Source organism: Mchenga conophoros, linkage group LG3 (assembly GCF_057382185.1).
Source record: "Mchenga conophoros isolate Kocher_MC1m ecotype Shallow Benthic linkage group LG3, M_conophoros_male_GT1.1, whole genome shotgun sequence".
In the NCBI taxonomy this organism is placed as follows: domain Eukaryota; kingdom Metazoa; phylum Chordata; class Actinopteri; order Cichliformes; family Cichlidae; genus Mchenga; species Mchenga conophoros.
Genome location: NC_140528.1, coordinates 20,004,972 through 20,021,823, shown reverse-complemented (window position 1 = coordinate 20,021,823; position 16,852 = coordinate 20,004,972). Strand labels below are relative to the sequence as shown.

Sequence of the window (16,852 nt, the reverse complement as noted above, 5' to 3'; positions counted from 1 at the left end):
ACGTAATTGCACTTAAAATGCGTACTTCAAGCATGCAGACCCTGAATTGGGACACAGCCACTAACATAGGACATGGCACTGTCAAAATAAAACAGGAAGTGAACACAGAGACACAATACTAACACAGTACAGAGGGAACACAGAAACCAAAACCTCAGAACTAGAAAATCTTAATCAGAATGAAATTGTAACAAAAGACAATAACAATCAAAACAAAACCACTGAGTCCACAGACTCGGGACATACATCGGCTCAAACTGTGGTCATAAATATTTTGTACTTGTAAATCAGACTGTGTAGTTGTGAACTGAGTTTTGTAACATTGTAAAACAAAATGTCTGAAAAGTTTATGTTTTTGCGTTCATTGATTTGTGTGTGTAAAAATGTAAAAATGTAATAAATGTAAGAAACATTAGAACTACTTTTGCTGACACAAAGGTTGGCGAGCACTGCAAGATGTCCCTTTAAACCAGTCACTGATATAAAGAGAGCACCTTGTTCCAGGGCATCTGAGCATGGAGGGAAAGCTTTATGCAGGAGATGGTAAGAGCTGTTGGGACCAAAGAAACTGAGCAGAAAACTACAGACATCTGGAAACTGAGTTGTTAATTCTCAGTGGGATCAGCAGGACTAGCAAAGCTTCACCATGACAGTCATCTGATTGACTGAACCCATCCAAACATCACTTCATGGACCTTTAGCTTGTGTCTGTGTGTGGACAGACATAACATGAGCTAATTATACATTACTCCTCCACAGAGTGGACCAGCAGAGAGCAGAGGTTTCCACTGGTCAGTCTGCACAGCAACATCAAACACACCTGGACTCTGTGGTTATGGTTTGTAGTACTACGTTTACATTTGTTCTTTTCAGTCACCTCTATGCTGCACTTTGTGGACCAGAGGATTGTCAGTGTGTCCAACATACATCAGAGTTTGGGCTCCATGATTTCAGTCAGATTGGGGTGACTGTAGCTCAGGAGGTGAGCAGGTCAGCTACTAGTCAGAAGGTTTGTGAATCAAACCCTGGCTGGCAAATGTACTGGGTAACGTACTAAACCCAAGCTGCCCTCTGATGCATCCATCAGAGTGTGAAAGAAAGTATTTAAGCATAGAACAATGTGCTTGGTTGAATGAGGCATGTTGTATAAAATGCTTTGTGTGCACAGAGTATCAAAGAGAGCTATATAAGAACCAGTCCATTTACCACTGGGTAATTCATATAGTCTTCTTTTCCAGCGGCTGGAGAAACACATCACAACATTTGTGAAGAATGAGCTGGAGAAAATCAAGAAGGTTCTGTGTCCAGATCACCCAGAAACCATAAAAAGCCAGAAGGAGGATGAGGAGATATTTGAAGGTGAGGATGAAGATGAAAGAAAGAGCTGCAGAGAAGCATTTCTGAAGATCACACTCCACTTCTTGAGGAGACTTAAGCAGCATGAGATGGCTGACCATCTGCAGAGCAGTAAGAGAATTTCTCTAAAGACTGAATATTGATCTTTCCTAATAGCTCAAGAAATGGACCAATAGACATTCATCCTTTCAGGGTACTGAAAGGCTATGATATTTATTATATAGTCAAAGGAGCTTGCAAAGAAAAGCGTCTGGACTTCTTTAGAGGTCTACTTGAAGACGTTTCACCTCTCATCCGAGAAGCTTCTTCAGTTCTAAGGTCAAATGGTGGAGAGTCCCAGATATAAACCTAGTGGGAGTATCCCCCCACAGAGGGATAAAAGGACCCCCTGATGATCCTCTAATCGCCTGAGCCAAGGTGTGAAACTGGGTGTGGGTCCCAATCAGCCAGAGTTTCGGGTGAGTTCATTGTGAAACCTGGCCCCACCTTATCATGTCCAAAATATTTGGGACAGAGAGGACAGATGGTTTGAAAGAGGAGTGAAAGAAGCCATCTATGTCCACTGTGAGCGACCATCTTTGAACAGAGGCGGTGGTTTACAACACCAACTCTCTGCCATCTATAATCCAGTTTTGAGATCCCTTCCCAGACGCCTTAACGCCCACTCACATCCTGGGCCATCTGACCTCAGGAATTCGCATGATAAGGTGGGGCCAGGTTTCATAATGAACTCACCCGAAACTCTGGCTGATTGGGACCCACACCCAGTTTCACACCTTGGCTCAGGCGATTAGAGGATCATCAGGGGGTCCTTTTGTCCCTCTGTGGGGGGTTACTCCCACTAGGTTTAAATCTGGGACTCTCCACCATTTGACCTTAGAACTGAAGAAGCTTCTCGGATGAGAGGTGAAACGTCTTCAAGCAACTTAAAGAAGTCCAGACGCTTTTCTTTGCAAGCTCCTTTGACTACGATGACCTGGATAACTGAGAACCTTCACAGACATATTTATTACATAATATTATTTTCTGAATTTCTTACTTTCAGAATTTGCTCCACTCTGTAAACGTGAACTTAAAGCCCAACTGAAGAAGAAGTTCCAGTGTGTGTTTGAGGGCATCGCTAAAGCAGGAAGCCCAACCCTCCTGAATCAGATCTACACAGAGCTCTACATCACAGAGGGAGGGACTGCAGAGGTCAATGATGAACATGAGGTCAGACAGATCGAAACAGCATCCAGGAAACCAGACAGACCAGAAACAACAATCAGACAAGAAGACATCTTTAAAGCCTCACCTGGAAGAGACGAACCAATCAGAACAGTGCTGACAAAGGGAGTGGCTGGCATTGGGAAAACAGTCTTAACACAGAAATACAGCCTGGACTGGGCTGAAGACAAAGCCAACCAGGACATCCAGTTCATATTTCCATTCACTTTCAGAGAGCTGAATGTGCTGAAAGAGGAAAAGTTCAGCTTGGTGGAACTTGTTCATCACTTCTTTAATCAAACTAACGAATCAGGAATCTGCAGGCTTGAAGACTTCCAGGTTGTGTTCATACTTGATGGTCTGGATGAGTGTCGACTTAATTTGGACTTCAACAAAACTAAAATCCTGACTGAAACAAGAAAGTCCACCTCATTGGATGAGCTGCTGACAAACCTCATCAGAGGGAACCTGCTCCCTTCTGCTCGCCTTTGGATAACAACACGACCTGCAGCAGCCAATCAGATCCCTCCTCAGTGTGTCGACATGGTGACAGAGGTCAGAGGGTTCACTGACCCGCAGAAGGAGGAGTACTTCAGGAAGAGATTCAGAGATAAGAAGCAGGCCAGCAGGATCATCTCCCACATCAAGAAAGCTCGAAGCCTCCACATCATGTGTCACATCCCAGTCTTCTGCTGGATCACTGCTACAGTTCTGGAGGATGTGCTGGAAACCAGAGAGGGAGGAGAGCTGCCCAAGACCCTGACTGAGATGTACATCCACTTCCTGGTGGTTCAGGCCAAAGTCAAGAGGATCAAATATGATGGAGGATCTGAGACAGATCCACACTGGAGTCCAGAGAGCAGGAAGATGATTGAGTCTCTGGGAAAACTGGCTTTTGATCAGCTGCAGAAAGGAAACCTGATCTTCTATGAACCAGACCTGACAGAGTGTGGCATCGATATCAGAGCAGCCTCAGTGTACTCAGGAGTGTTCACACAGATCTTTAAAGAGGAGAAACAACTGTACCAGAACAAGGTGTTCTGCTTTGTTCATCTCAGTGTTCAGGAGTTTCTGGCTGCTCTTCATGTCCACCTGACCTTCATCAACTCTGGACTCAATCTGCTGGAAGAGCAACAAACAAGCTCTCAGACAGAGAAATACTTCTACCAGTGTGCTGTGGACAAGGCCTTACAGAGCCCCAATGGACACCTGGACTTGTTCCTTCGTTTTCTCTTGGGTCTGAAGACTAATCAAACTCGTTTGCAAGGCCTGATGACACAGACAGGAAGTAGCTCACAGACCAATCAAGAAGCAGTTCAGTACATCAAGAAGAAGCTCAGTGAGAATCTGTCTGCAGAGAAAAGCATCAATCTGTTTCACTGTCTGAATGAACTGAATGATCGTTCTCTACTGGAGGAGATCCAACAGTCCCTGAGTTCAGGACGTCTCTCCACAGATAAACTGTCTCCTGCTCAGTGGTCAGCTCTGGTCTTCATCTTACTGTCATCAGAAAAAGATCTGGATGTGTTTAACCTGAATAAATACTCTGCTTCAGAGGAGGCTCTTCTGAGGCTGCTGCCAGTGGTCAAAGTCTCTAAAAAAGCTCTGTAAGTTATAAAGTTTTTATTATTTAATTTGGTTGGTATGTTATGAAAAACACACTGCCATGAACCTCTGTTTTGTTTTTGTCAAAATCACTGTAATATAATCACTGTACCTTTATATACACGTGACTTGTATTAATGCTGCTGCCCTCTTGTGGCTAAAGTGTAATTATGTTCTTGTTATTAGGGAGGATTTGAGAGTAACATGCCAAGTGAGTCAGCACCTTCGCTTTAGCTTAAAATATCCAAATTCTTATGTCATCAGTTATAGTTGCATGTATTCATTATCATAATTTAACCTTTAATATTGATGTCTTAAAATTATTTTGAGTAAACTAATGTTAAGGTTCAAATATTGGGGAAGGAGAGTACAAACAACCATGGTCCAGAACTTGGTCAAACGATTTTAATGAAATACACGCGTGGGAAGACCAGCTCCGTTCGCAGACCGGGCTGATCTCCGACTTAATCAAAGCATAAACAGATATTTTATACCATCAGGGCTTGAATTTAATGACGCCCTCTCATACGTCACAAACAGAATATATGCATACGTCAAATCAAAACCACAATGACTTTTAACACAGTTTAAAAGAACATTATCTCCTATCTTCATGGCAGGTACTTCCTGTCACTGCCGGATGCTCGCTTATCATCTTGACACATCAGCAGCAGTTCTGCGACAAACTGCTCTTTTGCAACCCCGAGCAAAACATGATTAAACTTCCACCTATAAATGATTCTCTTTAACTAAGTGTGTGTCTCGTCCTTAAAGGCTCCTCAAAATAACCTGCACTTAGACTCTGCTTTCGGTTTCAGTTCTGCAAAAGGCACACTCTTCAAACCTGCAACTTCCTGTCAGCCTGCAACTTAGTCTTTCTGAAAGACACACACTGTTTAAACATCTGAATGCAATATCAATTCTGTAGATTATATTATTAATGCAATGGTAATGATGATGATTATTAACAATAGCAGCAAAATATCTCTCCAATCTCAATACTCCCTCTCTCGACCTCTGGAACACCAGAGGTCGCAATACATTGTGTTGGGTCACTCCTCGGCCCACTCAGCTGCTTCCATGTCCATCCATGGCATCATGGACATCGGGGTCACCACTCCCGCTCTGACCCTCTCTAGCTGTCCTCTGGCTCAGCAAATCAGACAACCTCATGTCATCTAAGTGGTCCAGTAATAAACACCAGCTCCCCCTCGAGAACACTCCATGCGTAAGATTAGGTTTTTTCTGCGTCCCTCTCTTGTGGTCCATCATGCCTCGGGCCTCCAGGATCCTCACCCCCCTGTGGTCACCGAGATCTTCTGCAAAGCAAACCAAACACCTTTTCCTGCACCTCCCTAACTTATCATCTTTGGGACTCTTTAATCAAAAGCCTGATCCTAATTATCTTCTTGACTTATTGACTTGTATTTATATATATTCTTCAACGTTACTCATCATTTTAAAACTCTTAAAACGCTGCTTTCACGTCCCTGCATGCGTTTCCTGTCGCTTGCCTTATCTAATCATCAACATCCTGTACACAGAAGTCTCGCTGCTGCAAGGCCTCCACTCTGACCTAGAATCTCCTTTCACAAGAAAATCATTATAAGCGCCTATTCTACTAAAAGATCCAAAAAAAAACAACCACTTTAATCAATTAAGTTTAAACATATAAGCAATTACTCCTGCATACATTTTATCACAGCTAAACGCTGCCTTGAAACAACTCCTGTGTGTTAACACTAACTTCATTTTAAAACTCACATTTCCTATGTTATAACCTGTTTTTGGTACAGCCTTTTTATTTCATCTTGCTCCTTTGATGTAACAATACCTTCTCATTCTAGTTTATCAGACTTAACCAAAATATATGCTTTCCTTCCTTTGGTCCTTCTCTAAAGCAAGAAACTCCTATTCAGTTCCTCTTTTCTGTCACTTATTACAGGGCCAGCTCAAGTTCAGTTAAACGCTAAATTAATTTGAGGCCTTTTGCCTGGAATCAATACTGTCATGTGTGTTTATGGACTCTGTGTCTGTAAGCGTGTGCAATCCTTCAATAACTCATATCATCCTCACAGTAGATTGGCTAATCATAGCGCTAGCCAAAGGCTCGTGACCCACAAGAGACGAATTGAGCCACAACTCCCTTAAAGGCACAAAATGCAATATGTGTATAAAAAATCATTTCTACGTATAAGCTCTCCCCTTTATCCTAAAAATAAATCTATGTAATATCTGTATGTGTGTCTTCTATTCATTAATGTAATTGTCAGTTATTTTCTCTCTTTATTTTACCTTCTTTTTGTTTACCTCTTTGTTTGTGACGTGGACATCCCTAAACTATCCTGAGTTCCGGCTTCAATTTCAACCCAATTGTACCCTCTATTCTCGCAGTCGAACTCGTCTGGGCTTCACCTTCCCACTGGCCCCTGTGCCCTTCTCTTAGTGTCCTTTGTTGTCTTGTGATCCCCAGCAAACACAGTCTGTTTCTTCTCTGTTTCTTCTCCGTTGCTCTTTTCAGTATTTTCCTTTTAGATTAAATCCCAGCCTGGCAAAATATCCCATTCAGTGTCTTTAAACAGTTATGTCACACTGTTCTTACCAGCCTGCAGTTCACCGTGCATTTTCCATCACGTGCTTTTCTTCCATGCTGCTGCTGGTATCGTCAGTGTAGTTTCAGTTGCACTGTCTTTTGCCTGCTGTTAATTCTTGAAGTCCACGATGTTCTGTCGGTCTTCATCAGGAGATTAACTGTCCTATGAGCTTCTTCTCAGGATCGGGACAAGTGGGAGGTCAAGCTGTAAAATTTTAAGCCAAAATCTGGCCTGTTTTCCTCCCAATTCTGTTAATCAATGGTTTTGTACTCAAGATTCTAGGTTGAAAGAAGTCCACCTGTATTGACACACTAAAGCATACAATTAATATCCTTTTCATTTCTTTTCTTAAAACCTCCATTTGCTTCATCTGCCTGGAGTTTAACTCATATGTTTCTCTCTCTGTGTGCTCACTTGTCACAGTCAGTTCCTTTTATGGGCATGCAAAGTTCCTGTCACACACACCATTTCCTGTCAACCTTGCAGCTGCTCAGAACCATATTTTCTGTTTCTATCTCTCCTGTTTTGTTTTTTTTACAGGCTAATAAAACTCTTGTTTTACTAAGTCTTGATCTAAAGCAATTCACCCTTATTTCACGCACACACTTCTAAATATACTAAATTCTTTGCGTTTGTCAGATCGTCTCACACACACACCGCCTTTTCTCTCACACTTCCACTTCTGCACTCACTCTACTATCAACTTTCATAGTGTTATTATTATTTATTATTTTGTACAAATCACACCCAATCACTCAAAGCCTGCTACTCACAGCATTCACACACTTAAACTGTGACAAGAGTTGAGGAATATACTCACAACACGCTTTCCTAAGAGTATTTCAGACATGCCTTTCATAATCAGAAAGAGCAAGTCAAAGAAAACAATTGAAACCTCTATTAATTCTCACAGCACACACATAGAATAGAAAAAATAAAACACACCAGCATTTATTGCTGATGAGAGGTTACTCCTAAAAGTAATATGTTAGTCTTAAATATATACAGTGCACTCACTATATTTATATATCAAAACTCAGTCAATTACTATACATCCACTACGGCAACTCAAAACTTTATTTATAGCCCTCTAATGAACATAAATGGCGTCTTAAACACACACTCAACAATGTTTGCAGCAGTATTTGTAAAACCAACTGTGGTTTAAACAGTTCACTGCTGACTAATTTGCATTTTCACACTCACACACACACAGTCTAAAAATAGCTCCAGCACTGCCTCAGACTCCTTTCACACAGAGATCTCTTATTTTATATTACAAAGACGTCTTATATTTACAACCACTGTCACATCTGTCAGCTTTAGCGCCTAAACAATTTCGACAAATTTAAGTTAACGGTCCAACCGATAAAGTCCAACTTTTTTGTGATCAATTAACCAGTATCTGTCCAACAGTTTCTGGCCTCATCTCTAAAATCCCTAACTCAATTTAAAAGCGTCAACCAACCCAAACTTTGCCTGAAGCTCTATTTTTGGCATTTCACAGCCAAGGCTTACCCCGAAGTTTTAAGTTAAAGTTACACGCCCGAAGTCCAACTTCTGCTGGCCAAAAAAGCGCAGACTACCGTTCCAAACGGTAAGGAGACTCTAACTCCTAGTTATTCTGGAGTGCCCCAAGCTCCACAGTGACCAACTGACTATCCCTCTTCGAGGACAATGCCTAAGCGTCCTTGGCATTGGCAAGCGTTACCTCTGAGCACTGTGCTTCCTATCAGTCCAACTGACGTTCTTGAATAATTTATAATACTTTGGAACAACAGTAAAACAGCCAAAAAAGTGTAAGACTGAAGCAGGTCCAACCTTATAACCAATACGGGCTCCACCCCAAACAATAACCAAATTCCCTAATATACTAAAATCACTCAGCAGTCCAACTGCTTTCCACGGTCCAACCGTATTAAATCCTTTAGCGGTCCAACTGCATTCAATCATTTTTAGCAGTCCAACTGCATTAAATCCTCAGTACTGTCATGAGATTCTCATCAAAATCAAAGCAGACATTCCCCAGTAATTTCAGTGAGTAGACTTTAATTTGTAATGTCCAATTTGGCACACTTTGGAAATAATTCAACAGGTAGTGCCTTACCTTTGGATAAGCGGCTTAGAACAACAATGAGAAAAAGAGAGCTGATTATTAGCTCATCAAAACACAAAACAAAATCACAATGAATTATCGGTTAATTTCATTTAAAATAATTCATTAAGTATTTATGTACAATTCAAATTAGTTAATTACATATTTTGTTGGTTTGTTTTCTATTTTAATTATTTTACTGACACATTTAATGAATTATTTAATGATGTATTTATTTAATTCACGTTGCTACTCCTGGCCCTGCATCGCTGTTCATAAATACATTTTATTTGTCAGCTTCACCCATCAAAGTCAGGGGGCGGGGTTAATGCTGATCAAGTCAACACCATTGCTTTGGTCTGGTGGGCGTTCTTTTAGTGGGCTTTTCTCAATACTAAGTAGGCCTACACACCAGGGTTTGGACATGTGTGGACCCAAACTATACTTTTACCCTTTTTTGTGTGTCACCAAATACACTTTAATATTTTCTAGACAAGAATGTAGTGGCATAATCTTTAACCTCTTTTGGCTCCAAACAGAAGTGACAGACTTGAGCAGGGTTCATTTAAAGGCTGACAGAAGTGGAGTGGTGACGGGGAGATGTTTGACAGGACAGTGTTTCAGCCTCCACAGGTTCATGTTGTGCTCCATCAGTCAGTGAAGATGAAGTCAGTGCTGATGAGCCTGTAGAGTGTGTGAGGGATGTGAATGAGGATGATGAAGATCTGATGATAGCAGATAAAAACAGGCTGCAGAGACTTTGAGCCATACAGGGCACACAGTGTGTGTACAGAACAGCTGAAATCATTATGGAGGCCTCACTGGAATATGGAAGCATCACAGTACAGCTTCAGTGAAGCATTAAAGTCTCTGATATGAGATGAGAAATGAAGCAGCCAGAGCTCTTTCATGAGTGGAAACCCACTGTGACTGTGAGCTGCTGCTACAGCCTCCAGATTAGCCAGCAGCTCATCCTGCTCAACATGGACCTGTGGTCAGAGTGTGTGCTGGATAATCCGGCCCAGGATGAGGCCAAACTGACATGGGATGAAATGTCTGTCACATAATTGAGCTTAGTGTAGTTTCATTTCTGCACAATTTAACAACAACCAAAACTTTGTTCTGTCTTTTCTATGTTATACTGTAGACTTTCTTTGATACTGTGTCCAAAAGGAGCAGCTTTTACTTTGAAGGGGAGGCGTCTCTGTTTCCTCTTCAGGTTGGATGATGGAAGCAAATTAGTAGCTGTGTCCCAAAACGTCGGCTGCATCCTCCAGAGGCTGCATTTGAAGGCCGATTACGTCACAGCCAGGCGATGAAGGCTGTCCGTATTTGTCGACTCCTTCAAATGTGCCCGACAAATGCGTCCTTCATTTCCCCGAATTTGAAGGATTCGTCGGGTGTGTCCTTCGTGGCCCACCATATCCCAGAATTCATATCCCAGCCAAATTTCAGCTGCCAACAATGGCGGCAGCTACTAAGTTTTCAAATTACTCTTATTAATCTTTCTGGGTCACAAAATAAACTTTTAACATATTTTCAGGCGAGAAAGTAGCTGTGTAAACTTCAAATATCTGCTTGGTTTATCAAGACATCACATATTTGCAAAAGTGTGCCGACGTTTTCGGAGACGTCTGTTACCCACCCGCTCGCTAGCAAGCCGGGGGGTTCAATGGTCACTCCAGCCGGCGAGAGCAGCGGACGCCCGGCTTCATCGTTTTCAGACCCCGCTCTTTCGCTACTCAGGTTAAACATGATATATAAGTCACTCGGATAACTTAAAAATGTAATTGTTTGCCTTTTTTCTGTGTTTTATTTGTTCCAGAGTAAATCGGTTTGGCTGAGATCAAAGTTCCTCCGGGATTTTCACACAGCTGAATAAACGTTAAACAGGAAACTGATTAAACAGAAGTGTGAGACGGTCGAGAATTTACGCCAGTGTCCTGTTATATTTTAGATAGCAAGGAGCAGACGGCCGAGTTTATTAAACTCCACCGACACAGCGGTGACGCAAATCTGAAGGCTAGACCGTCCCATTTCACAGCCTCGCACTTCCAGCCTTTTCGATCTTTGAAGGACCCGGCCCACGTAGACCGCGAATACCGGGTCCTCCGAAGGATGCAGCCGACGTTTTGGGACAAAGCTAGTGTGTGATGTTCTTTCAGTGTTGCACTTTGTAGACGCTCCCTGAGCACTGGTCTCACAGCCAGCTGCACATAGAGACCAGTGTTGTTAGTCCAGGTCAGAAGATGACTTGTTGGAATGAAAATGAGCTTGTAGTTTGTCTGCTTTAATAATGTGACTGGAAAAAGGTGTTGGACTTCAAATGTGTCCATTTCTTTCACACTTCACCTTTAAAAGTGAAGCCTTGTGGTTCCTGGAAGGAAAAACACGACTTTTTCAAGTCTTTGTCCTGTTTTTATGAGAAATGTACGACTTTAATGTGAAACATTCAGAGTTTTTTCTCTTGTTGTGTTTGTTTGAAGCTGCTTCCTGTTGGCTTCAGCTGTTTGGAGTTTCCATTTTCTAAACTTCTACATTCTGAACCTTCTTCAGCTCTGAACAGATGATGAAACACTGAATGATTTCAAGCACTTTGTCTAATAAACTTACATCTTTCATTCTTTATACAGATTGAGTCGCTGTGGTTTGTCAGAGATCAGCTGTGATTATCTGGCAGCAGCACTGAAGTCCAACCCCTCCCATCTGAGACAGCTGGACCTGAGTGACAACTACAAGCTGCAGGATTCAGGAGTGAAGCATCTGTGTGGTTTCCTGGAGAGTCCAGGATGTGGACTTGAAACTCTGAGGTCAGTCAGCATGTTTTAGTTGTGCTGAGATGAATATGATGTGAAAGTTGTGCTGACACTAAACTGCAGACATCAGGCTGATATTATACTGATCCACACTGAGGATCTTCATGGTAAAGTCTGTTTTCTTCTTCTCTGGTTTAGTCCATTGACTGCAGCAGAACAATGTTCACATTTCAAACAGTGAGACTCAACGTATGGCCCGCGGCCCACACGCGGCCTGCCCACCTTTCCTGATTCAGAGAGAGGGGACCCTGATTAACTGTGTAGTGTTCTTCCTCACAGTTCTAAGTATCAGACACAACAATGAATAATCCACAGCTGACTGTCTTTAGCAGGTCAAAGGTCACGGCACACAGCAGACAGTGGGAAATATTATAATTCTGATCATTTATCAGCACATATCCATATGTATAAAAACAAAGCTGACACTGTGAGACTTGATCAGAGGTGTGATCATCACAGCAGAGGCCTTTGTGTCAAAGTCACTGAGGATCAAACAGAAACACATGAAGCAGATTTTCCTGTTCTGGCTTTTTATAGCAGATAACCTTCAAAATATTCTGCAGTCCATCAAAAACTGAAGCAAACCATGAATCAACATGTGAACATGAGCTGATGCTGCTGAAGTGAAGCAAAGTTACAGAGGTTTGATTACAGACACAGCTGAGAGTTTGTAATCTGTCATCATTTTAAAAGGTTTACATTTCTTCAGTATATCCACATTTGCAGCTGGTACCTCAACCTCCACTTGTCCAACACAACTGCTGTCCACTGCCTCCATGACATTGTGATTTTGCTGTTGGTCTTCTGTCAGATCTTCATCAATCACTTCTGCACGGGGCACACCTTCAGACTCTGCAGCTGCATAACGAAAGCCTGTAAGATAAAATTAGACATAAGGTAAATGTACACCAATATTCCAATGACAGGTGTGTGATTCATCTGGAAGTTATGTGCGGATTAGTGTACAGTGATAGCAATTTAGTATGTTTTTAGAGGGGGGGGGTTGTTTACCTCCGATGGGTGCTCTTTTTCGCTTCCGTTGCGTACGCCTTGAGTGCCGGTCCGAGTCTGATACAGGTATGTCGTCATGCCCCATGTGCAGTGTTGGTGCCCAGTCTGGATTTGTTACATCCATTTCATATGCTGGTTTGCCTGCAATAATGCCAAATCATAAGCTACTCAGTCGACATGATGTGGTTCTGCAGCATCACACATTAGCATGTTTTATCTCATTATCTATGACCGCAGCACATTGAAAATAACACTAAAAGCCTTTCAAGAGTGATATGAATTAATTTAGAACTCACCGGAAAGAAAATGCCGTGAGCAAACCAACAAAAAGCTGGGGATTGCAGAGAACTCGATATCCGCTCGTCTCACCGCTGCAATCCAAGCCTGACATCTTTGTTTAGTAATATCGGATACATGGGATCCCTCACGTTGCCTCCAGGATGGAAAACGATGAAAAGAGAGCCCGTTATCCAGCTTCTTGCCTTCACGATCGTGTGATCTAACGTTGCAACCAACAACACAACACGTACGATCCATAGCTGAAATGGTATCCTTTGGCTGGCCTACTGTCATGGCGGAAGGGGGCATGGCCCATCTCCCGTGACATCACGCTCCAAAGCCCTATAGGTGGGAAAATGTACCATGTCGACCAATCAAAAATGATATGGAAACATGACATTTGGTTGTTTAGCAAAAGGGGGAAAGTTTTAGGAGTGACCGGCAAGAGAGAGCGAGTGAGTGAAAGAGAGAGAGAGTTTTGATACGTGAGAGATTTGTGACGTTTACCGTGTTTGGTCTCAAGTTAGTTTGTTGTCTTGTGTATTTAGTGTGTAGCTGTTGTTTTGTTTTGTGTGTCAGTTCTACTAGTGATCGTCACAGTTGCTGCCTTAAAGCCAACAAAGGCAGATTGCAGTGTAAACGCTGAGTGACACACCTGCTGTCAGACCTGCAGGTTTATCCCTGTGCTGTTCTCATATGTGTTAGAGTGACACAAACTATTGTTTGACACCTGATTGTTCTGTAAATAGTTTGAAATGATTATATGAAAAACGTCTGAGCCTTGGCTGCATTTTTTGGTAAATAGTACCATATAACTTTGTTGTTTGCAAAACGTGTGCGTATTTTTAAAAATGTACAATCTCTATTTGCATTTCAAGTTATGAAGATGATTCGTTAAACATGTGTGTGGTTTTTACAGTCAAAATATCACTTTCTACGTGTATTTTAAATTTTGTCTGAATTTAGATAAATTGTGCTGATACAGTTGGTCAAAATGAGAAAATAACAGATTGGCAAGATAAACTGTTTTTAAAGGTAAAATATAGAGGCCACATCAAAAGTAGTCAAGAAGGGTTAAAGGCTAAAAGCAAAGTTGTCACCAAGTACTGTTTATATTTGTGTGTATTGCTGCAGCTTTTTTGAGTATTAATTTGGTGCCTTTGTGTGAAATAATGGTATTGTGAGTGATCCATATAGTCACAAAGAATAGCCACTTGTTTCTGTGCTACCAAAGTTCCCCGGCTTTCATTCAAAATGTGTTTATCGTCAGCACCTGCACATTAAACTACTTAAACATTATAAATGTCTTCAAGCTCACACTGAGGCCTGTGGGGTACTATCAGCCACTGAGACAGTACACACATTTATATGTGTTTGTATATGAATATTTCATACTTTAAGACTGCCTGTTTATTTAAGGGAGATGAACAAAATACATTGGAATTGTACAAAATAATATCATGGATGATAAATTAAATAGATTTTAAGTAGATGCTTGTGCATTCTTAAAGTCTTATATGTTGAACTGAACTATGTGATCTGTTCAAAGCCTTAATCTTAATTTGAAGTGAAATGTGCATTTTGAGTTTATACACTATGTATATAAGGCGACCGTTTCCTTTTGCAGTATTTTTGTGTGGTGTACTTTTCTATGTCTTAACAAAAGGGGAACAAAGGTGTTTAAGTTCACCTAGGATGATGTGTTTTAATTTTCACATGGTCTTGCTTGAATTTGACCCTGACAAAGGCGTATGAACTCTGTCAGCTGTTTGGAGTTTCCATTTTCTAAACTTCTACATTCTGAACCTTCTTCAGCTCTGAACAGATGATGAAACACTGAATGATTTCAAGCTCACACTTTGTCTAATAAACTTACATCTTTCATTCTTTATACAGATTGAGTCTCTGTGGTTTGTCAGAGATCAGCTGTGATTATCTGGCAGCAGCACTGAAGTCCAACCCCTCCCATCTGAGACAGCTGGACCTGAGCTGGAACAACAAGCTGCAGGATTCAGGAGTGAAGCATCTGTGTGGTTTCCTGGAGAGTCCAGGATGTGGACTTGAAACTCTGGGGTCAGTCAGCATGTTTTAGTTGTGCTGAGATGAATATGATGTGAAAGTTGTGCTGACACTAAACTGCAGACATCAGGCTGATATTATACTGATCCACACTGAGGATCTTCATGGTAAAGTCTGTTTTCTTCTTCTCTGGTTTAGTCCATTGACTGCAGCAGAACAATGTTCACATTTCAAACAGTGAGACTCAACGTATGGCCCGCGGCCCACACGCGGCCTGCCCACCTTCCCTGATTCAGAGAGAGGGGACCCTGATTAACTGTGTAGTGTTCTTCCTCACAGTTCTAAGTATCAGACACAACAATGAATAATCCACAGCTGACTGTCTTTAGCAGGTCAAAGGTCACGGCACACAGCAGACAGTGGGAAATATTATAATTCTGATCATTTATCAGCACATATCCATATGTATAAAAACAAAGCTGACACTGTGAGACTTGATCAGAGGTGTGATCATCACAGCAGAGGCCTTTGTGTCAAAGTCACTGAGGATCAAACAGAAACACATGAAGCAGATTTTCCTGTTCTGGCTTTTTATAGCAGATAACCTTCAAAATATTCTGCAGTCCATCAAAAACTGAAGCAAACCATGAATCAACATGTGAACATGAGCTGATGCTGCTGAAGTGAAGCAAAGTTACAGAGGTTTGATTACAGACACAGCTGAGAGTTTGTAATCTGTCATCATTTTAAAAGGTTTACATTTCTTCAGTATATCCACATTTGCAGCTGGTACCTCAACCTCCACTTGTCCAACACAACTGCTGTCCACTGCCTCCATGACATTGTGATTTTGCTGTTGGTCTTCTGTCAGATCTTCATCAATCACTTCTGCACGGGGCACACCTTCAGACTCTGCAGCTGCATAACGAAAGCCTGTAAGATAAAATTAGACATAAGGTAAATGTACACCAATATTCCAATGACAGGTGTGTGATTCATCTGGAAGTTATGTGCGGATTAGTGTACAGTGATAGCAATTTAGTATGTTTTTAGAGGGGGGGGGGGGGGTTGTTTACCTCCGATGGGTGCTCTTTTTCGCTTCCGTTGCGTACGCCTTGAGTGCCGGTCCGAGTCTGATACAGGTATGTCGTCATGCCCCATGTGCAGTGTTGGTGCCCAGTCTGGATTTGTTACATCCATTTCATATGCTGGTTTGCCTGCAATAATGCCAAATCATAAGCTACTCAGTCGACATGATGTGGTTCTGCAGCATCACACATTAGCATGTTTTATCTCATTATCTATGACCTCAGCACATTGAAAATAACACTAAAAGCCTTTCAAGAGTGATATGAATTAATTTAGAACTCACCGGAAAGAAAATGCCGTGAGCAAACCAACAAAAAGCTGGGGATTGCAGAGAACTCGATATCCGCTCGTCTCACCGCTGCAATCCAAGCCTGACGTCTTTGTTTAGTAATATCGGATACATGGGATCCCTCACGTTGCCTCCAGGATGGAAAACGATGAAAAGAGAGCCCGTTATCCAGCTTCTTGCCTTCACGATCGTGTGATCTAACGTTGCAACCGACAACACAACACGTACGATCCATAGCTGAAATGGTATCCTTTGGCTGGCCTACTGTCATGGCGGAAGGGGGCATGGCCCATCTCCCGTGACATCACGCTCCAAAGCCCTATAGGTGGGAAAATGTACCATGTCGACCAATCAAAAATGATATGGAAACATGACATTTGGTTGTTTAGCAAAAGGGGGAAGTTTTAGGAGTGACCGGCAAGAGAGAGCGAGTGAGCGAAAGAGAGAGAGAGTTTTGATACGTGAGAGATTTGTGACGTTTACCGTGTTTGGT

At 41.9% G+C, this 16,852-nt stretch overlaps 1 protein-coding gene across 1 annotated transcript; it reads left to right on the top strand.

The window, feature by feature from the left end:
- Positions 1-771: 771 nt before the first annotated feature.
- Positions 772-4,173, top strand: LOC146577600 (protein NLRC3-like). Its single transcript, XM_085268322.1, has 3 exons — positions 772-838; positions 1,239-1,467; positions 2,402-4,173. Exons 1-3 carry the CDS (start codon positions 836-838, stop codon positions 4,171-4,173), a joined length of 2,004 nt encoding a protein of 667 aa, XP_085124448.1. The 5' UTR covers positions 772-835.
- The last annotated feature ends 12,679 nt before the right edge of the window (positions 4,174-16,852 follow it).

Bases quoted from the DNA above. Each gene is read 5' to 3' on its own strand.
- LOC146577600 (XM_085268322.1), top strand. The intron at 1,468-2,401 runs GTAAGAGAATTT...TCTTACTTTCAG, and splicing joins GGCTGACCATCTGCAGAGCA to AATTTGCTCCACTCTGTAAA.